Raw genomic sequence first — 22095 nt, 5'->3', positions numbered from 1 at the left:
TGATTTAAAATAAGATGATTTTTATAATAAGTCTATAAAAAAAGTCAGTTTTATGAAAATGTGATAATATTTGATAGCCCGTAAATTAAAAATTGCTATACTGTAAATTAAAAATTGCTAAAAAAAATAAAAATAAAAAAAAGAGTTGTTATATATTGAGACGTTAATAGAGTGAAATAACGAAAAAACGGTAATGAATTTTTTAAGGTTAATTGGTTGAATATAAATGGAGTTGGGAGAAATGAAGGCGATAAAGCTTAAAAAAAGAAAAACAATTTACACTCACTCCTGTTTTATACAAATAAACATTAGTTTTTCTTTCTATATATAAAATATGACTCAACTTCCTCTTTCTTAAGAAAATACTCATAAAATATCCGCTAATCATTGGTGGAGAATAGAGGGATGGAAGGCCACGTGTTGCAACAGAACTCCTTAGTCCTTCCTTCCTTCGTCTCCTCTTTTTTTTTTTTGAACCTTCGTCTCCTTTTATTTATTAGCATTTATAACTTCTAAAAATTAAAAGGAATAAATAAATAAACAGTGAAGAAGGAAGGAAACGCTGAGTCAGCTATATCACTCACTCCCTTTTTCCTCTCTCATTCTCTCATTGATCGTCTTCTTCAATGCTCTTTCTTTCGTGGTTTGTCTGCGGGAATTAAAGGTAGAGATAGTGCCCAATATATCAGATCTGGCCCTCTCTTTGCACTGTATTTATTCAAAAGCAGCCGTCACCGAAGATCCCTTTAATCTTTATTAAGGTATCCAATCTCTCTCTCTCTCTTCCTTGTTCATTTACATTTACGCTCTGTAAATCCCATATTTCTCAATCGGATTCTCGATTCCTTCTCCGATAGTGGATTTTTCTTCCCGGAGGTGGAAGGATTTTCTTATTTGTTTTTAATTTTCTTTTCCTTGGTTCTTCTGTCCATCAATTTTGTACCAACATTCTCGTCTCACGGCAAAAGTAGCGCCAAGTTTTCATTCTTTACTTCTTGTTTTCTTTCCCAAGAAAATTTCAGATCCATATATGTTTCCCCCATCTCTAAATCCATACCATACACGCTTACCAATTATTTCTCTCTCACATTCATTAGATTTTTAATTTTCGTCGTGATATTTTTGGGATTATGGAAGGCGCAGGGAGGACGCTAACACTGCGGGATCAAATGTCGGCGGTGAACGGCGGCATTCGAGAGCCGCCGGCAGGTTTGACTCTGGGCGATATATTATTGGGCACGGCTGAGAAGCGAGCCGCGCTGGCTCCTCCAGTTCCTCGAACTCGAGATCAAAGCGCGCCGGCAACTCGGCTTCGGCCTCAGCTCAGTAACCGTACCCTCCTGGATGTGATCCAAGAGCATGATCCGGATGCCAGGCTGTCCTTCAAGGATCTCATTGGCGACGACCACAACAACAGGGACAAAAACTATTGGAAAAACTTCAAAGACAGGCTCAATCTCAAGCGCGCCGGGGCGAATTGGACCTCTCGTATCCCTGCATCGGATATCCCTATCCAGAATGGCAACGATACTTTCACTAGTAGCGCGTCATTGGAACTTTCGTTTTCTGTGACCAACTCGGTTCGTTTCCAGCACACGGCCGAGTCCACTCAGTTGGAGGACGACTCGACTTCTTTCGATATGTGCGGAGGCCATTCTTCCTCGTCGAGTCCGTGTACCAGGCCACAGATGTCTCGTCGTAGCTCGACCCGGTTGGGCCCGTCGGTTCCGATTGAGTCCAGGTCAACTCCACCCGGCGACTCAGACTTTTACCACGCACCTCCTCCATCACAGGCTCAGGGTTTCGGGCGTCAAATATCGCGGCAAAATGCAACGCGCCACCCAGCGACTCAGAGCCAGAACTCGATGCACAACAGGTACGTCGCCGATTTTACATCAACAGAAGAAGGATACGCCGAATGCGATGGTGACGAAGCCTCGATACGGGCGCCCAGGCCCCGCCTCTCAACAGTATTGGCAGAGGAGAGAGCTCTCTCAGCACGAGAAGCCGTGGCAGCACAGGAAGCGGCGGAGGCGGTGGCAGCAGCCGAGAGAGACCAAGCGGAGACGGAGGAGTCTGAGGCGGCGGAACCTCCGGCGAGGATGTCACTGATGGACTTGATGGACTATAACATAGGAGAGGAGGAGGAGGAGGAGGAGGAGGAGGAAGAGGAAGAAGCGAAAGCGGAGGAGGAGGGGGAGGTGGTGGGCGGAGGGGGAGGGGTAGAGCATAAATGCTGCGTGTGCATGGTGAGGCATAAAGGTGCGGCGTTTATACCTTGTGGCCACACTTTTTGCAGGCTGTGTTCAAGGGAGCTTATGGTCGGTAGGGGTAACTGCCCCCTCTGCAACCGCTTCATACTGGAAATCCTCGACATTTTCTGATCTGATCTTTCTTTCTTTCTTTCTTTTTCTCTTTAGAAATATATTTTTATAATCATAATCCACAATTTGACAATTTTTTTTTTTAGTAAGAGGAATCAGTCACATTTGAAAGTGTTGCTTCAATTGGTGAACACTTTTTTCCAAAATTGTATTTGCAGATCGTTATCATGTCCTTGAGATAAAATGATTTGATTAACAATCAGAATTTAAATATCTAAATCTCCTAAAAAAATTATGCCACTTCAATAATATAATTGATGTGTTTTTAGAGTTATTCTATTCTCTTTTGATGTATACAATAACACAAATTACGTTGGTAAAATTTAATTTTTAAATTAAATTATACAAATATAAATATTTGATAAGTGGTATCTACGCTAGCTTACAAATACAATGTGGTGTTTTTTATCTCACAAATTTGTGAGTACAAAGATTTTTTTTTTCTTTTCTTTTTGGTTTTGAGTTATAGTATACAAGAGTTTATATTATTATTGTCTATCATAATTTAAAAAATTACAAAATCACTTTAATAAGTGCTCCCCTTTTGTAAAACTTCTAAGGATATATTGTCTCTGAATTTGAAGAAAGTCATATTTTAGTTACTCCTTAAATTTTTATTGGGTTTTTAAAAAGAGAATTACAGAATGACATAGACACGTCGTTGACTTGTAATATCTCTACACACCAATCCATTAAACAGTAATAAAAGTTAAAACCAGTTTTAGAAATTAACAATCAGTTAAGAACCCAAAAGTAAAGAAAAATCGAAAAATATCTAATAATTAAAAATAACACACTAGAAAATTCTAAATTAAAAATAAATCAGTCCTATAAAAATAAACTAAAACAAAACAAAATTAAAAAACAAAAATAAGCAGTTTTTTATGTTTTTATTTTGTTGGTCCAATTAAGAATAGTTCTCAACTTCTCACCAGTAGGCCTAGGCTGCCTGGTTTGTTTTTACAATACTTCTCAACTCATTTCATCTAATCATTATAATTTTTCTAAATTTTCTTATAAAATAAAATAAACATATCAATTTTTTCAAATTTCAAAATAAAAATAATATTAAACAAATATATTCTAACAATATTCTATTAACTTTTAATTTTTACCTCAATTAATCTTATCTGCAAAACTCACTTTCCCCCTTCCTTTTGGAAGGATAAAGGTCCTAACATGGGGTTCAATCCCATGCAGCTATGCCTCTAAACAAGTCATCAAAAGAAAGAAAACAAAAGTAATGGTTGGAAGGATTAACGGACTAGCACTTACTAAAGGCTTATTTGGAAATAGATCTTATCCTAAATTTCTCATTTCATTCTATTTTCTTCTTAAATATAATTCAAATACAAAATTTTCAAACTAATCATTAAAACTTTTCCAAAATTTTAAACAAAAAATAAAAAACAATTCAATTTTTTCAAATCTCCAAACAAAAATAATATTATAGAACTATATTGTAATAATATTTTAACTTTATAATATATTTTATTCAACTTTTTCTCCTCTCCCAAAACTCAAAAAATACTCGACTCAAATTATCTCACTACAATTCACAAACTATCTTATTTCTATTTACAAAATTCTCATTTCATCTCACTCCCCAAACAAACCTTAAGAATTCTCATACATGGAAAAATGATTTTTTTAACCCTGAACTCCACTTGTTTTCAAAAGGAACGCGTGAAGTTGCACATCTTAATATTATATCTATAATTATTAAAAAAAGATTACTACAAACAGTGCATCACAATATGCATGAAGAACTTTACTTCCATGCTATCAAAAGATCAAGAAATAAACCTCAATCCGACATAATTGGGCTGAAAAAAGAGTTTTATTTTTATTTTTTTATTTTATAAAATTAATAAGAGTTTTATTACCATAAATAGGCATAGCCCAAGCATACAATACGTATAGAAGAGGAAATACCCTACATACATGGACTAAAAAGATAGAAAAAACTAGAAAAACTCCAACACATCGACAATATTTCAATATTTCACTTCCTTTTTTTCGCCTATGTAAATACATTGACCATTTGATTTAGTTAAAAGACAACAGTGGCTTGTACACAACAAGGTGTTTTACCATTTAAATACAGCTATGAACAAAATACATCTTTCAAGCGTATTTAGTTATATATTGGGCAGAAACCTGTCAACAATGACAAGATGCCACCCACTCCTATACTTTTGTATCAGTCTTTATATCCATAATTTCTTGGCTTTTCCATAATCTATACAAAGGGTAGAAGCCAGTTAGTTGTCATGTTTTCGTGATGAGAAGACTTCAGTGAGTTTTCTAGCAATGTAGTTAACTGGCTGCAAACCAACTAGTACGTATCTGTTGACAAACAGGGCACACACTAGGTTGCCTTACTATGTAGATTTGATCCCCAACTTCACTGTAAGAGTCCTGATTTCGGTACCATGTCCATAAGGCCCAAGTTTCATTCTTCACCTGCAACTCAAGTATTGAAACCTGTGGTCAGGTTGTAATTCTGGGATGACTCTGACGTATGTAACTATGTTCATAGGAGCTCATCTCTACTCTCAGGTTGGGCTAAGAAAGGGTGGAGTACGGACAAACAATTGGGGAACGACATGCTACTTCTATGACTTTATTAACACTTCATTTTGTAAGCAAAATAATTTTATAGAACTTTTTTCGAACACAAATATTAATGGTCATTATACTTATCCTAGAAGTAACAACAGTTTAAACAATAGAAGCCCTTTATTGGGTGTGCAAAGTAATGAAATCTGATACTAGCTGGCAATTTGACGTCTTAAATCAATATTATCATTTGCAAATAGCCGCCGCTTCTCAAATTCCAAGTGTAAATAGCATGGGTTTGGCGATGGTACATGTAATTGAAGTTCAAATCCCAAACATTTGATGTTTATAAAGCTTGTTGACAAAGAGAGAAACACTACCTCTAGGATACCATGGCCAAAGCTACTTTCTCTCAAGGCACTGTATTCAGGTTGGCGGTCCCAACAGAACTTGCCAGCAGCTGGGCCAGATGTAAAATTTGTAGCACAAAAGCCACCAATGTATTGGTCTGGAGTAGTCAACGGGTCTGGACAGTTGCCAGGATCATCAGCATGTTTAATTGCCATCTTTTCTCGATTACCCCCATCTCCAACTGTGATATATACGGGACCACATGGATCTAAAGTGTAGTTATACACTCGATTTGACCTCTCGTAAGCATGTACCTGGTGATTACTTTTTATTTAAGTAACTTTCACTGAACTAAAAAAAGCAATAAATCTTAAGGTAAAATTGATGGCATCAACTCATTCTTAAGTTTGCAAATGAGTTGAGCCAACGAACCTTGGCTTTGCCCTATTCAAGCTTGCCTTGTTAGACATTATATAAGCTTGAGCTTGAAATGAACTCATTTCCACACTTAAACCTGAGCATGATTTCATTTAGCTTGACAGTAGCTTGTCCAGATCATGAGCAGCTTAACGAGACCATGAAATTTACAGGGAAATAATAGTCAGCCCCCCAAATGATCGAATATTGTTTTTTCTATTGTTTTCAATTTTTGAATTTTTAAAAATTTTCTTAACTAAAAAATAAGTTCTGTAGCATGATCAAACTTACATATTATGACCACTTAAGCACATTAACCAAAAAGTAAGGACTGCACTAAAGTGCAGGCACGTTGAAGTTAGAAAACTGAGAGATCTTGAGCTGAATTTAAAAAGAAAAGATATATCGTGAACCTTGTTTATGAACAAGCTCACAAACAAGGAGCTGTGCTTTGTGTTGCTCAAACTTGGTTGTCTGTTTAGCAAGCCTTAATATGGGATTTAAGCTTGTTTATATCTAGTAAACAAACATATATAAACAAGCTTTATAGCTGAGTTTCAAGCTACTCATGCATGGCTTGACTATTTAAGAGACTAGAACAAGCTGTGCTTTTTGTTGCTCAAAATTGGTTCTCCATTAGATGAGTCTTAAAATGGGACTGGAGCTTGTTTATATTTAGTAAACAAGCTGTTATAGGAGAAGAATGATCATCATCACTTACATGTCCATTGAAGACTATGTCAACACCATAAGAGTAAAGTAACTCTTCCATCGCCACCCTCATACACTCTACCTCTCTATAGTGGGCTCGATAGGAACTGTACCAAGGTGGGTGCCAAGCAGCTACTAGCCATGGAGTTATTGATCTGTCAACAATAGCCAAGTCCCTCTCTAGCCACTTGTACTGGTCCCCTGTCAATAGACGCAAGCCTTATTAAAAAGATGCTAGAACTGAAAACCAAAAAGGAGCTCGAAATAATTACATGCTTCATGTAGGAACAAATGATAGCCTCCAGATATTAATATTAGGGGTGAGTTCGGTCCGGTCCGGAGAGATTTTGTGGACTGGACCGAACCTATTCGGTCTAGGGTTTTCCCACCCTGGACTGGACCGAACTCCCTAAGGGTGGGGACGGTCTGGTCTCATTCGGTCCGATCGGTCCATTTGGTACACGGTTGACTTTTTTTTATTTTTATTTTATTTTTTATCCTATGACATTTTTATTTAATACTTATGTAATTATATTGTGATATATTTAATCTATATATAGTATACTATTATATATATTAATATATATTAGTAATATGCTAATACTATTAGTCTATTCGTATATAGTAAATTAGTAATAGTTATTAACTTATTTACTATAACTAATAATACACTAGTACTAATACTATAACTAATAACTATATGTAATATACTAGTATTACTATATATCTTCAAACATCACACATTTATTAATACTCTATGTCATACTATATTAAATAATAGAAATACTTTTATTACTAATACTCTATGTAGTTATATTAAATACTATATTACTAATACTCTATGTAGTTATATTAAATACTATATTACTAATACTCTATGTAGTTATAGTGATTTAATACTAACATATTACATATTAAGTTAACTATACTAATACATTATAAATTTATACATATATGATATATTATAATTTATACCATAACTCTTATAATATGTTAATATATTAATATATACTAGTACTATATATTATAGTTAATAGTTATACATTAAACAGTATAATAATACATTGATACTAAATATATATAGTTATAGACTTATAATGATTTAGTTATTATAAATTTACGATTAGTATAACTATATAATAGTGTTTGTATTAGACTATTAGTAATTTAGTATAGCTATATTATATTAGTAATATTAGTTATGTTGAATCAATCAGTTAGTATAACTATTTTCTACATTATTAGTGTTAATAATATTAGTATTAATTATAGCCATATCGCCTATATTAGACTTAAGAGTCTTAGACTATATAATAGACTAATAGTATTAGTACAACTGTATAAGTATACTGTATAGCTATATATTAATACTAATTATAGTGAAAAGTATAACTATATAATAGTATTAATAGTATAGCTATATATTAGTATTAGTTATACTGTTATAGTGATTTAGTATATTATAATTTCTATATTATAATTTATACTATAACTCTTATAATATGTTAATATATTAATATATAGTACTACTATATATTATAGTTATACATTAAAGAATGTAATAATACATTCATACCAAATATATATAGTTATACTTATAGTGATTTAGCTATAACTATATTAGTATTAGTATTACTTATAGTATTTAATATAACTATATAGTCTATATTAATATAACTATAGTATATTCTAATATTAGACTATTAGTATTATTTTTTTTGAATACCATATTAGACTATTAGTATTAGTATAAATATTAGTATTAATATATAATTATAAATATTAGTATTAGTTAAAAATTATATAATTAATTTATAAAACTATTTATATAAATTATAGATATATATTTTTGTCATTCGGTCCGGTCCGGGGTGGAAAACCCCTAGACCGGGACCAGACCGAACTCATTCGGTCCTCTCAAAATGGGACCGGACCGAACTGGACCCAATTCGGTCCGGTCCAAAAATGGCTGGTCCGATCGGTTTCGCTGGTTCGGACAGGCCGATTCTCACCGCTAGATATTATATTATTTTGACCTACCCAACAATGTTACGCTACTATAAACTCTCAATTCCCTCCATATGTTTTTCCCTGTTCTTCAGTTTTTTTCAGACCCATCTTCATCTTTACATGAGGAAAGGATATCCACATACACCCTAGAAAGGCAACAACATTGTTGGCTGGAAAAGAAAATAAAAGAGAAGAAAGGCAGGATATATTACCCGATCTATTGTATGCAATATAGGCCCCAAGCATGACAAAATGTATCCCACCTACATTAAAGGAGTAATAGAATGTGGATGAAGACCCACTTTCTTCAGATGGGAATGCAAACCGAGAACTATAAGCAGAAAATGTCTGGCTTCCAGCTTGTGCTTCTATTTCATGGTTCCCTTCAACCACCATTATTGGAACTTTAGAAATTAAATTCTGCATGAACCTGAAAAGAGACATTCAGTGGCAGATACATAAGCAACAAAATCCTATTAAGAAAAGGTTTATATATAATATCCACTTCACGTGCTTGCAGAAAAGGATATACAAAAAAAAGCTGGAGATTTCACCTTCCCCAGTAATCCCAACGAGGCTGATATGTCTCATGTATGGGAGTTTGTGGAAATGAGCAAGAATAACAATCAGAGCCAGTCCCATTTGTGAGATACAGATTTGCATAAGTAACATCACCAACCAATAGAACAAGATCAGGTTTATTACGAATCAAGTGACTGATGGTGGTAGTTGTATTATATGTAAGACCAAGATCTCCAACAACTGCTATTTTGTCTGGATAACTCCTCGGATGAGAAACTGGCATGGTCCTGAAGGAGTAGATTTTACTCATGGCTGGTAGAGATGGATCTCCACATCGATAATAGTATAGTGTGCTTGGTTTCAACCCTGCATGGAAAAATTAAGGATACAAACCATTCGCATCAAAATTTCAACAAGGTAAAAAAAAAAAAAAAAAAAAAAAAAAAAAAAAAAAAAAAAGAAGAAGAAGAAGAAAGAAATGTAACATTTCCATTGGTTTTGCCATTTCAACCTATTTTTTCAGTCAGTTAGATGCTCCTTCGTCAAAAGCTAATAGGCCTGGAAGACCATAAAATCCATTGATATGCCACTAATAAACTGATAGGACAAGCTTCATAAAGACACTTCCCACTATTATTCTTGATGATCCATGAAGTATCCTTCAAATATCAATTTGTTTCAGATCTCTTTTGTAATAAACTAGACAAGCCAAACCCATTGTGGTAGCTCAAGAATTCAAGAAAATTAAGCCACAAAATACCCTTCAGATAAATGAAACAATCTATTCAATTCCAATGATTTCCTACTTCATATTTTTAACAGGCATATCAGATCAAATCATCTAAGTACAATTTCCATATCATTTCCTGCTTCCAGTTATAATTAATAGTTTCATCTATATGCAATTAAAGAAACAATAAATCTTGTTTTCGTTAAAGAAAGATCTCTAGCATTATTGAAAATGTTGTGATTATTATAAAGGCTAAAGAACATCTTTTATCCCTAACATATAGACTAGATTCTGGTTTGATTCCTGGATTTAAAAAACTTTCAATTTCGTTCCCTTTTTTTTTTATTTAAAAAAAAAACTATTTTAAACTTGAGCCTATCATCCTTCCATCCAAATTAACGTGATGCCTTTCACATAAATTGACAGTGTGGCTTGCTTCAATTTTCAACACGTCATTAGTTTTTGTAAGGGCAATACCAATTTAGATTGAAGGACTACATGCTCAAAATTGAAAATTTAAAATCGAAATTACTTAATAAAAAAATTAAGAATGAAATTGAAACCATTTAAAGTTTAGGAATTGAAAACATATCCATTTTTTTTTTTTTTTGATCGGTTAAAAAAACATATCCATATTTTAGGAACCAGAAGTATAGTTTGCCATAGAGGAAACTGAAAAAAATAATATTTTCATTTTATGATGACAAGTCCAGAGTTCACTTTGTTAAGACCTCTGAAATGATTTGATTTCACAGTTGAGGTTAGGGCAGCTGCTGACTTTGTTAGATTAGGTCTTAAAAATAGAAACTTTTTGTTGTACCACCGCTTGATGAAAAAAGCAATGACTAATTAGAATATTATAAATAAAAAAAAGGCACTTTTATGTTTGCATGTTAAGTGGTTCTTCATTGTTTTTATGATCATATGCCGCAAGGATGTCTACAGAAAAGATTTGCCCTCCCTACATAGGCAGTCACATACACTTCGGAATTCACCAACAAAAAGGTAACACTGGCTTTCCTCATTTCTGGAGAAGGTAATGAAACATTTATGTGTTGAGAAATTTGAATTAAAGATATCATGCCTAGATCTTTTTCATTGATCCCTTTTTATAACTTGTTTTTAAAAGAATAACTTAACCGTCTAGGCAATTAACAAGGTAAGAGAACAAACAAAGAATAAAAAACTACTGGAATAATACGCCACAAGATGTAAAAACTTCTTTAGATATGTTATCTTGGCCATTAATCCACTAACAATGCAAATGAGCCACCAAGGAACAGACGATTCTGACTTAATTAAAAAATTTAATGATCACCCACAATTATTTTGATCTATCAACATTATGTCCTGCATTGGGAACACTATCTTTCTTTCTCGGAATTTATGCAAAACAAATCATGTTAAACATCCCAAAGAAATTAAGAAGATGATTTAAAGCTTTTCTTTCACTCTGTTGCAATCCCTAGCAAAAGAAAAGAACTTATTTACTCAATAATAGAGGGCTAAAACTTAAAAAAAGAAAAAGAAAAAAAAACATATATATTCTGCATAAGTATGTGTCTTGGAGCTTCTTGACCATATAAAAAGTGCTTTATTATAATTAAGCACCACTGTTATAGTGTTATGTTTCCACAAATAAACAGAAACAATCCAAGTTATTTCAGTGAAACTGATATTAAACCTGTGAGACGAACATGATGGATGATTCCAGAGGTGTAATTTTGGAGACCTTCAAAAGGATAAAGCTGACTGTAGACCAGAGAATATCCTGTGGCTTCATGTATCAGTGGATATCTTAAGTTTCCATAACGAACAACACTCAAGACAGTTTTAGGGTCTAACGGCTTTATGTTGTAACCGATTTGTGATTCACCTGCAAAATCCCATGTCAATTCACTTAAGTGAATAAAAAGATTGCAAATGAGTTGCCCACTGGAATTTAGAATAAAGTTCCAAACGATGAAACATCTCACGTTGAAGATAAAACTAAAAATTGAAGATACCCTCTTCCATCTAGTAATTCCAGAATTATAGAGATTAAACAGCTAGATTACATAATTCACTTTATTCTTTTTAAATAGATCCATTCATCCTTAGCCACCAATGACAAAAAGGATGATTTCCAAATCAAAAAGAACTAAAAACCCACTCTTTACGCATTGATTCTATTACCTGGGCAACAAGGAAGATTATGAAGCGCAATATTACTTGTCAATAGCAAATTTTCACTTTTTCCTCTGTTATTTCTTAGTAATCCAAAACAGCATGAACCAGAGAAAAAACAAAAACAAAAACAAAAAATCGAATAAAAGTTGCACCAACTTTTGTTTCAAAAAAAGGAGATACGAACAGAAAGTTGAAGGAGAAAAATATTATTATGTTCGCCCATAAACTAAACTCATCACAATAAAAACTTTTTTTTATAAGTTGGTCACAATAAAAACGTGAAACTTTAAGAGTGGAAAAGGAAAAATTGCAGAGGCAGAATAAGTTTTAGCAGTACATAGACAATTGGAGCTATGAAAAAAAAAACAGTTGAAAGTTGGAAATCCAAAGGACGAGGAGGTAACCTGTGATCCAGGAGATCCAAACGGAGTCGTCATGGGAGGAGAGGGAGACCGAAATCTGCTCGGGCTCGAACCCCTTGACGCGGCGCTGAACCCTGGGATCCGATTCCGGCAAATCAACCGCATTGCCACGCAGATTAGCATCGAACGGCACCGTCACGGGCTCGAACGGGCCGTCCAAAGTCGATGGAATCTTTATCCCGCTGGCGACGGCATGCAAAAGGAACATCGCAACCGAGACGAGCGAGAGAGTAAAAGGCTTAGGGAAAGCCATTATTAGTGAATCTCCATTAGAACAGAGAGACAAGAAAGAAAGAAATGGATTGGGCAACATACGAAGATCCAAAACGCTTTCAATCCAAAGCATTACGGGGGGTCTGTGAACAGGAATAATGCTGGTCATTACTTTTTTCCATCATCATTTCATCATTTCACGTCAATTGAAAGCGAAAAGGTCCGCAGCAACGAACCGAGTATTTGTTTTGTCCTTCTGCTCATTATTGCTGGTATACCACGATACACTTATTTTAAAAATATATAATTTTAATGATTGTCATTTACTTAATTATTAAATAAAAAATATTAAAAAATAAAAAAATAAAAAAATAATAATAAAAAAAGTAGTAAGAGTCATTATTCTTGTTAGCAAAAACCAAACCCACCGGCAGGTAGGCCACACACCAAAGCGGTGGATCCCATTTTTTTTTTTTTTTGTTTATTTTTATGAACAAGAATCCAAGATTTCATTGGAATTTAAAAAAGAAAATACAAAATGAGGGAGTGAGACTGAGAGCCTACAACAAAATAAGGTCTCGTTGATAAGTTATATTTAATTAAAATTAATTCAGTTTAATTTAATTTTAAATTAAATTTAACATTTTAAATTAATTTTAATTGAGATCTAAAACACTTCATTAAAAGAGGAAAAAAATTATTTTAAGAAGGATATTTTACTAATTTTAAAAAATTTTAAAGATAAAATTAATTATGTTTGTATTGCAGTCCTCAAATGGGGATTGTACGTAGCATTGCTCATATCTAATTCTTAAATTATGAAACTCATTTCAATTTAAAATATTTTTACATGTGAGACCTATAACTTTTTTTAACTTAACACTTCTTTACACGTATGACTCATAACCTTTTTCAATTTTTCATTAATATATCTAAACTCATCTTAGATGAATTTTATAGAACTCACTTCATCATTTCAACTCATTATTATTTATAAAAAAAAACTCAACTCATCTCAATATTCAAACGAGACCTAATTCTTTATAATCAAGAGTTAATCAAAAGGTATCATGCCATTGCGGTAAGAAAGAAAGGACGAGGAAACTAAAAGTGGATTGTATAATGTATTATACAAGGCACAATGTTAATATTGTAAAACTTTGAAGGAAAAGTCTAATTGCAAGTATACTTATGCACTAATATATATATTAATTTATTGTGATTGGTTAAAAAATAAATTTTATTAAAAATAGTGTTAATTTAAATTTTAATTATGAAAGAATCAGTATTGATACGCAGATTAGTACGCAGCGTTACTTGTATATAGTAAAACTTAACTTTGAAATCTGGGAAGCGGTAAAAATACGTTATTATAAGAATCGATGTGTGCATGGCATTGCTTAATGAGCAACATCCAATAATATAATTGAAAGTATACATTTAATCAAAATTCCACAATGTCTATTGAATTTTCACGATGGTCAGGATCCATCGGACGTTGATGCTCACTAAGTAGATTACTAGTTAATGTTTGCCTATTGTGCTAATACCTTGCTTATTAATAAAGTCTATTTATTCAGAGATAAAAAACTCGTTATAATCCATACAACACCTACAACTAAAAAAATCCAACTAGTACAATAAAAGAGTTAGCGTTTTAAAAATGAAAAAAGACGATGGAATCAGAACATTTTAGAACAAAAACATAAAAAAACAAAAAACAAAAGAAAATAGTGACATAGTAATGTTAAAGACAAATCCCAAATAAGTTTTGCGTAATTCGTTTATAAAAAAAAAAGGATTCCATCAAGAAAAATAGAGTTTTTCACATTTTTTTCATAATGAAATTAACTTCTTGATAAAAGATGTGCGAAACTTATACATTTGTTACTTTATATATCATTATTCAGAGTTCAAATATCAATCCACACCTATGCTTCTTGAACAGAAGGATAAAATGACGACCTAAAGGAGGTTTTGAATGTAAAACCAGTGACCACAAAGGATTTGCATTACTACTATCAGAAGCCGCAGCGGACACAAGTGCACAGTAATTGATTGATCCAAGACATTTGCCACAACTTATCAGAATGGGAAATAAGGAATCATGTCTAAAAAGAGAGAACATAGTCACTGAAAATAGACGTGGGGTCAGTTTTTGAAGCTGAAATTACATAAAATTCTTTTAAAATGTGCATTAATATTTCCCCTGATGATGTTTGGTTGAAATCTGCTTGTCGGATCCAGGTTGAAAAGATTCCCCTTCCACGTCAGTGATTATTGTGCTTGAATAGGAAGAGCATCACAACCGAGGGAGGCATCAAACTGTGGCATCGGGGAGTCGGTCATTAAGGATTTATATCCAAAGCAATCCACTTTCATTGTATTTGTATATAGAGCAGATAAGAGATTAAAAGCTTTAGTAGCTTTTGATACTTGTCGTTGGGAGAACTGGCGATTAGACACGGACAACTTCTGGCGCCTTCAAGTGTCCAGAGATCTAATAAAAGTCTTTTCTCCCTTCCCACTACTCTTTCTAGTTAGTCATCCTGAGAGTAGGGCATAAGTGCAGCAAACGGCACTAATGGAAGCCAAAGCAAGTGTCATGTACTTGCTCCGTCATCAACAGCTTCTTTAAATGAGGCGGCCAAGTACTCTGCTAAGCTTGGTTGATGACTTGACTTGTTCAAAGCTTCTGAAACTCTTGCTTTCTTTGAGCTATGAGATTTTGTAGTCCAGGAGTTGGACGAGTCAGGGCTGTTCAAGTAATTCACAGAAGCATGCATGCTCTTCCATATAACAGGTTTTGAAAACTTCCATGGGTCTTCCAACATGGACTCATTGTAAAACTGCTCTGGACCAAGTGCTCTGCCTGGTGCAGAGAAACGAGCATTAGAACCCCCCCGCCCTTGTCCACTACTCTGTCCCAAACCAGGGCTCATGCTGCTGCCATACTGGCGGCTCCCACCGCTTCCCAAAGTAGGGTGAGGAATGCCTCTTCCTGAACCAGGGCTTGGACTGTGGCTGACCCAGTGACCCCTGCCACCTTGCCAAGTATTTGAATAAGGGCTACCTCTAGGTCCAAAGCCAGGGCTTGGAAGATGGCCCCCTCTAGATGGATTAGATGAAAAGCTATGACTAGTTGGGCCGGTGGATCCATTCCAGGCTTCAGGAGTTTGTGGATGCATAGAGAAAGGACTGGCCATTCCTACTGGATTTTGATGAGGACTGGCCATTCCTACTAGATTTCGATGAGGACTGGCCATTCCCACTGGACTTCGATGAGGACTGGCCATACCTTGTGGTTGATACATTATCTGGTTGGGTGACCAACTACTCTGAATTTGATGAGCAAGAGATGGATTCCTTGGTCCTGATTAATCAAAGTAAATGAAAATTATCAGGGGAGGGAAAAGATAACTCGCTATAATCATACAAAATTCTGGGCATTTATCGGACTATTAATATTAATTGAATTACACTACAAGAATCCCATTTTTTCTTTTCATTGGCAACTAAAGAATTAGCCCTACATACATAATACCTTCATATATCAAATGAACTTCAAAATAAGATAAAAGGTTTGCGGCACGCATGTCTATACAATATTTGCACCATGGCATGCATTAAGTCAGTGATTGGGATTAAGTTGCCCAAGGTTTTCAGCTTTCAAATGTTTTCCAAGTCCTACATCCCAACTGATGGTATGCTCTAATTATCCATGTTTCATCTCTAAAAATGGCTCCTAAACTATCCCATCACATACTTGAAGCACCAGGGAAAAAAAACCATAGAATGAAAATGGTTCATTTCCCCCAATCATCAAATGCTCCAAGCACCAGAAAAAAAATACGCTAAAAATGAAAATGGTTTCATTCTTTCATAATACAAGTGGATCCCATCATGTCATCTCACTCAATAATACAATTGCATGAATCAGAAAACAATAACAAGAAGAAAGATATGCATAGCTATAAAATATGCATCTATCCTCTAAATGCTCCACCACCCCACACCAGACATGGACCAAAATGTCGCACAACGTTTTGAACCCAGCTCACGTACCTCTTTAACGGGCTCACACTCGTCAAACTGGGAAAGGTATTTTTTATATGGAGTAATCTGATGTCGTTCTGTGACTATAAGAGAGGACAAATAGTTACATAACAAATTACCTGGAAGAGATGGGGAAAACCGTGCCATAGGAGAACCACTATTACTTGGAGAAGTGAAACAATCTGGTCTGATCTGATTACCAGCTTTGTTGCTCTTCTTGCTATCAGAAAATGCTGACATTGGGTCTGTGTAAAAATCAAACCTTGGAGCACATGACTCCTGCATCGCCATAGTTGCAGTTTCAATCAATGGATTGGAGAGGCAACCAGGCATCCCAGAACTTTCAGAATTATTAGGAACTTCAGCCTGATCAGCTTGCATACGCATTGCTTTCAGCCTTTCTCTTCTCTTTGCCGAATCCTCCATTTAACCTGGCAATCAAAGTAGTGTTCACAACTCATTTATTGGAAGATATTGAATGAAACTAACATGTAGTTATCCAGCTTGATGAAACACTTCGTGCTCTATGTTTTATCATAATAACCTCAATAGGTCATTAATCCCTTGCTACACTTGCACAAACTCAAAACTTATTGGAGTGGATAAATCTGGAAAATAGAAAGAAGTAAACTGATATCAAAGTTTATGAGTTAGCAAGCATGGTTCAACACATGCTTCACTTACTCACTCCCCCCCCCCCCCCCCCCCCCCCTCTCTTTTTATGGGGGGTTGGGGTTGGGTCTGGAACTGACCAAGCAGAATAAAGAAAAAAAAGGGCAGAGGGTGGGTGTTGTCCATGCGTGGCATAGGGAAGAACTAAGACAAACGAGTGAACTATCGGATCATTCAAAGCACCTAACCACCTTGTCTATCAAACACGGTAAAGATAACCCCCGTGAAAATTATCAAGAGGAAAAAAAATCCCCTACATTTAACACTCAATGATTAAGCTTCTAATTCACCACAAATATGACTATTTCACCCATATTTTAACCGAGGGGCACACTAAGTAGCAACAAATACATACCATCCCGGAAAAATGAAAAATATCATTGTCAAAAGTTTGTTCAGCTATAGCTACAACCCCTTATTCAAAAATACAAATGTTCATCCCTCATACAACATCTTATATTAGTATCATGGATTCATACCTAACGGATACTACATCAGATGTCATGGTTATCTTGGATGTGAAATATTTCCAAACCCAAACCCACAGATCCATAGCTACCATAAACGGTCAAATGCCAACTTGGCTGAAACATTGTGCATATATCAGCCAATAGAGGTATCGTATTTGCATCCACCGTCAATATCATGTAATATCAATATCATACCTCCAAATAATTGGATACAAATCATAAGATTAGGGACTAACTGCATCGTATTCTTACAACTCAAAAGACAGAACACCTTAGGTAGCGCATTGGATCTTAGTTTCCTAGTTGGAATATGAGCAATATAACGATGATCAAATAAAATTTTTTGATAAGTTAGATATAGTTAACACAGTTACCAAAAAAAAGATACGACAGGAGTAAAATAACATAAATAGTAACATACTGCATATGGGTGACGAAGCTACCAATATGAACCCTATATAAAAGACCCAATTAGAGCATTCAAACACACAAAATAGTAACATACTGCATATGGGTGACGAAGCTACCACAGTTTGCATGAAGAAACCCTAATGGTCGATCCAATTGTTCGCCAGTACAAATTCAAACTAAATACTAAACAGCGAAGCGACAAGTGAAACTGTAAGGATTGGAGGAATCAATATTAAGTCGAACGGATTCAGAGTATAGAACCAAGAAATAAAGAATCGCTGGAGAAAAGTTGGAAAAGACGCGGATGAAGATGGGAGGATCTTTAAGCGATTAGCGTACCTTGAAGCTCGAAGATAGTATAAAGTTTGGGCTGGAGTTGGATACGAATGTGCTATAGTTCTCGTTTTATAGTTGATGCTCTCGTATAGGGTAGCACTGGAGCATTCATGGACGGGAAACGGAGGAACTCGCCACTCTTGGAGCCGTTGCTGAAGAAAAGAGCGCAAAATAAAATGTAGTCCGAGGAATTTGACCCTCCGTTCGCGTTAATATCCAAAAAGTATTTTAGTCATTGTTATCCGTTTGCGTTACCTTCAATTTTTTTTTATGAGTTTTGCTATATATAAATATAGTTACGCATTAATTTATATATTAATATTGATTTATTCATACTTAAAATTTAAATTAACACTGTTTTCAATAAAAGTTACTTTTTAACCAATCACATTATATTGATGCACAGATTAGTGCACAATTATACTTACAACTATATTTTTCTATTTTTTATAGATAAATGTTTTAGCTATAAAATAATTTTATAAAAATAAAATTATAAATTAATATAATTTTATATTGTACGTCCTATAAAAAAATTATATTGTATATTAAAATATAAAATTATTCTTACTATAAAATAAATCTAACGTATTATATAAGATTATATCAGTTTGTAAATTTATTTTTATGAAATTTAGAGACGTAACTAATCCGATTTAGTCCAATTTTAAACATTTTTTAGAATTGAATCAATATATACTAATTTTAAAAATTTAAGAACACATTTAAGATTGAAATCGGAACTGATCTAGTCTAGTTTTTCTCATTTTAAGAATAAAAAAAATAATACTTTAACAAAACTTTAACGAGTAACTGACCCATATATCTCATTTTATAAGTGATCCATATTTCTTATTTTATGTTATATTAATTTTATGTTATAAAATGAAAATTTATATGTTATATTGAAACTTAAATGTTATATTAAAAATTATATAATTAATAGACATGAATAATAAAATTATAAAACTTATGTTATATTAATTAGCAATTTAATATATAGTACAATATAAAAAATATTTTATATATAATATAAAAAATTAAAAATAATATATATGTATCAGTCCGGTTCGATTCGAGCCCGTGTTTGAAAATTCAAAATCGAAACTAGACCCATTTTCAATTGGTTTTGCTAGGTAGGAATTGGTATTGGACCGAACCGATTTCTCCATTTTTTTAACAATCTTAATGAAATTTTAAGTTATAATAACAGTCATGTTTCTTCTAAAATTAATTGAACTTCGGCCCCGCTTGGTTACACAGATGAGATGAGATGTTTTAAATAGTAATAAATAAAATATTGTTATAATATAATTTTTGAATATTAATTTTGTATTGGGATTTGAAAAAGTAAGATTGTTTATTATATTTTGTATTGGAATTTGAAAAAAGTGTAATGATGAGTTGAGATGAGATGAGATAAGATTTTTTGTTTTGGTTAACCAAACAAGGCCTAATCTCAACATCACAAATTCAACACTACAAATAACATAATATTAATTTCTTATCAATTATTTCACACTAATAATAATAATAATTTATTATCACTTTATTAATACAACTAGTAATTAATAATTCTTCATTTTAAACAAAACTAAAAATTTTACGACGGATATATTGAAAAACATATTTCTCACTATTTTATAGTACAAGAGGTTATTTTCGAAAATAAATATATATATATATATATACAAAGATCGAATCCTAAGTATCTAATGTCATGAAATTGTTTGATTAAAATTTTCTAAAAAAAAAAAACCTGTATATATTATTCTGCATTTTCTTAAATTCATTTTTCGGGATAAATAAAAAATAAAAAATAAAAAAATCCGCTCAAATTATCAGTAGATTTGCAATCATCCCACACTAATACTTTTGACAATTATCCCCAAAAACCACAACATTTTCCACCATAAATCTCTTGTTGATGTATCTTTAAAGTGCCTTGATAATGTTAGATCCACCAAATTCTCAAAGCTATAACGATAAACACAACTTAATTATATGAATATTTCATATGTCTAGAGAGTGGAAATTAACGAATATATGAAGAATATGAAAATAATAATTCAAAAGTAAATTTCACTGTTTTTTAAATATTTTTTAAATTCATTTAAATATTAAAAAAATTACAAATTTATTAAAAATATACCTATTAAATAAAAAATAAATAAATAAATTACAAACTCATTAAAAAACACACTAGCAGCTTGGGTCCGGGTTTCTACTTTCTGTGTACTCCCACGCAAGGACAGCTTTTGGGACCAAAAAAAATTAGAGTGCCGTGTAGCTTCATCATACCAAAAACAGCCTTTTATATTCTCGACAACTAAAGGCATAGGAAAAGATGAAAGATTAACAAAATACATATATATAGTAGACCTTGGAAGTTTGAACCGGCTTTTGCTTTACTTCTGGTGTGTTTGTTTACCTTATCTTAACCTCTTCTGGTTCTCAAGCGAAAACCAAGGAGGGGATCAGCCATAATGCATGTCCTTTACCACAGATTCTTCCAACTAACATCTTATTTCATAATCTAATTTGAAATGTTTCCTCCGTCGCATTAGGGATGGTCCACCTCATCACTCAATCTGCTTGTTAATTTGTCAAGCTTTATACTTATCATGAATTAAGTTGTCGGCATATAATCATGAATTATCGGGTTTCCTCTCTCTCTCTCTCTCTCCACCATTCACCCATCTTATTTATCAAAATTTCTTTTACTTAATTTTATTTTACTTCATTCAAGACAAAAAAAAAGATAAATATACAACTTTCTGACAACTCGCATAAGCAAACTCACATGCTATAAATCGTTCAAAAGAAAGTTATGGTTTTGCAAAAATCATCGAGCATGTTCTCACCCGCTACCTACATTTGTGTGTGGTCCTCACATGTTATCCATTTCGACAACTCTTATCGACACACCAGCCAGATCACTAAATTCTCCACCATCATACCTTTTCAAATTTGATCTTTGTGGCTGAAAGAAAACAAGTGTGTTGCCTTTACAAACCGTCAAAGATTCCAAAGCCTATCAAAATTGGTCCAAATTGTAATTCATCATTTTTCACATATATTTTACTGTTTTCCTTTTTGGTTTCCTTGTTGTTACTCAAAATAAAAAGAGTTCGTCTTTCGGATGTTTGTCTATAGAGGTCGAGTCATTTCTTTTTATAAAGGATGAGGTTGAGTCTCTATTTAAGTAGAGAGTGTTGTCTCTTAGACGTTTGTTTGTAGAGAGTATTAACAATAGTAAAGTTCAGACTAGTCACAAAAGAAAATAGTGTACCGGTGCATTATTTTGATTTATGATGTCATATTTGATATGAAAACATCCCAAAATGTATATGCTATGGATGTAAATTTTTCTGCTGAATGAATGATGACAGTTTCCCTTTCAAAAAAAAAAAAAAAGAATGACAATTACCTGAAGATTGGGTTATAGAGAGTCCTCATTATTCTATGGTTTACATACAAAAGGAAGAGGGAGATGAAGTACATGAATTTTAAAAGGATGCACACATGAACTTATAGTAAGATGCAAATCACAAATACTAATCTTAAAAAGCAGCAGAGATGTGTATCTAATTCATGATATATGTAGTTGATTAATCTCAAAGGGTGAAGTAAAATGTATAACAAAAATATCAGAAACT

At 33.4% G+C, this 22095-nt stretch overlaps 3 protein-coding genes across 6 annotated transcripts; 1 reads left to right on the top strand and 2 right to left on the bottom strand.

Moving 5' to 3' along the window:
* The first annotated feature begins 532 nt into the window (after positions 1-532).
* LOC122303688 lies at positions 533-2597 on the top strand. 2 transcript variants are annotated; one of them, XM_043115580.1, is made up of 2 exons: positions 533-761; positions 1144-2597. In XM_043115580.1, the coding sequence occupies exon 2, from the start codon at positions 1170-1172 to the stop codon at positions 2382-2384; it is 1215 nt and encodes a 404-aa protein (XP_042971514.1). In that variant the 5' UTR covers positions 533-761; positions 1144-1169; the 3' UTR covers positions 2385-2597. The 2 variants fall into 2 exon arrangements, with proteins under 2 accessions (XP_042971514.1, XP_042971513.1); XM_043115579.1 differs by having other exon boundaries at positions 534-761; positions 1138-2597.
* A 1780-nt stretch (positions 2598-4377) lies between these two features.
* LOC122303687 (purple acid phosphatase 15) lies at positions 4378-12761 on the bottom strand. Of its 3 annotated transcripts, none has more exons than XM_043115577.1 (7): positions 12261-12761; positions 11420-11563; positions 8990-9323; positions 8648-8865; positions 6436-6626; positions 5327-5611; positions 4378-4850 (listed from the first exon to the last, which is right to left on the bottom strand). In XM_043115577.1, the coding sequence occupies exons 1-7, from the start codon at positions 12658-12660 to the stop codon at positions 4704-4706; spliced, it is 1719 nt and encodes a 572-aa protein (XP_042971511.1). In that variant the 5' UTR covers positions 12661-12761; the 3' UTR covers positions 4378-4703. The 3 variants fall into 3 exon arrangements, with proteins under 3 accessions (XP_042971511.1, XP_042971510.1, XP_042971512.1); XM_043115576.1 differs by having other exon boundaries at positions 11372-11563; positions 12261-12759; XM_043115578.1 differs by lacking the exons at positions 4378-4850; positions 5327-5611 and adding an exon at positions 5748-5862 and having other exon boundaries at positions 11372-11563.
* Positions 12762-14545: 1784 nt separating this feature from the next.
* LOC122303686 (protein SICKLE-like) lies at positions 14546-18632 on the bottom strand. Its single transcript, XM_043115575.1, has 3 exons — positions 18440-18632; positions 16667-16978; positions 14546-15864 (listed from the first exon to the last, which is right to left on the bottom strand). Exons 2-3 carry the CDS (start codon positions 16971-16973, stop codon positions 15095-15097), a joined length of 1077 nt encoding a protein of 358 aa, XP_042971509.1. The 5' UTR covers positions 16974-16978; positions 18440-18632; the 3' UTR covers positions 14546-15094.
* Positions 18633-22095: the final 3463 nt, after the last annotated feature.

Source organism: Carya illinoinensis, chromosome 3, assembly GCF_018687715.1.
Source record: "Carya illinoinensis cultivar Pawnee chromosome 3, C.illinoinensisPawnee_v1, whole genome shotgun sequence".
Classification (NCBI taxonomy): Eukaryota; Viridiplantae; Streptophyta; class Magnoliopsida; order Fagales; family Juglandaceae; genus Carya; species Carya illinoinensis.
This window is presented reverse-complemented; position numbering and strand designations above follow the sequence as displayed.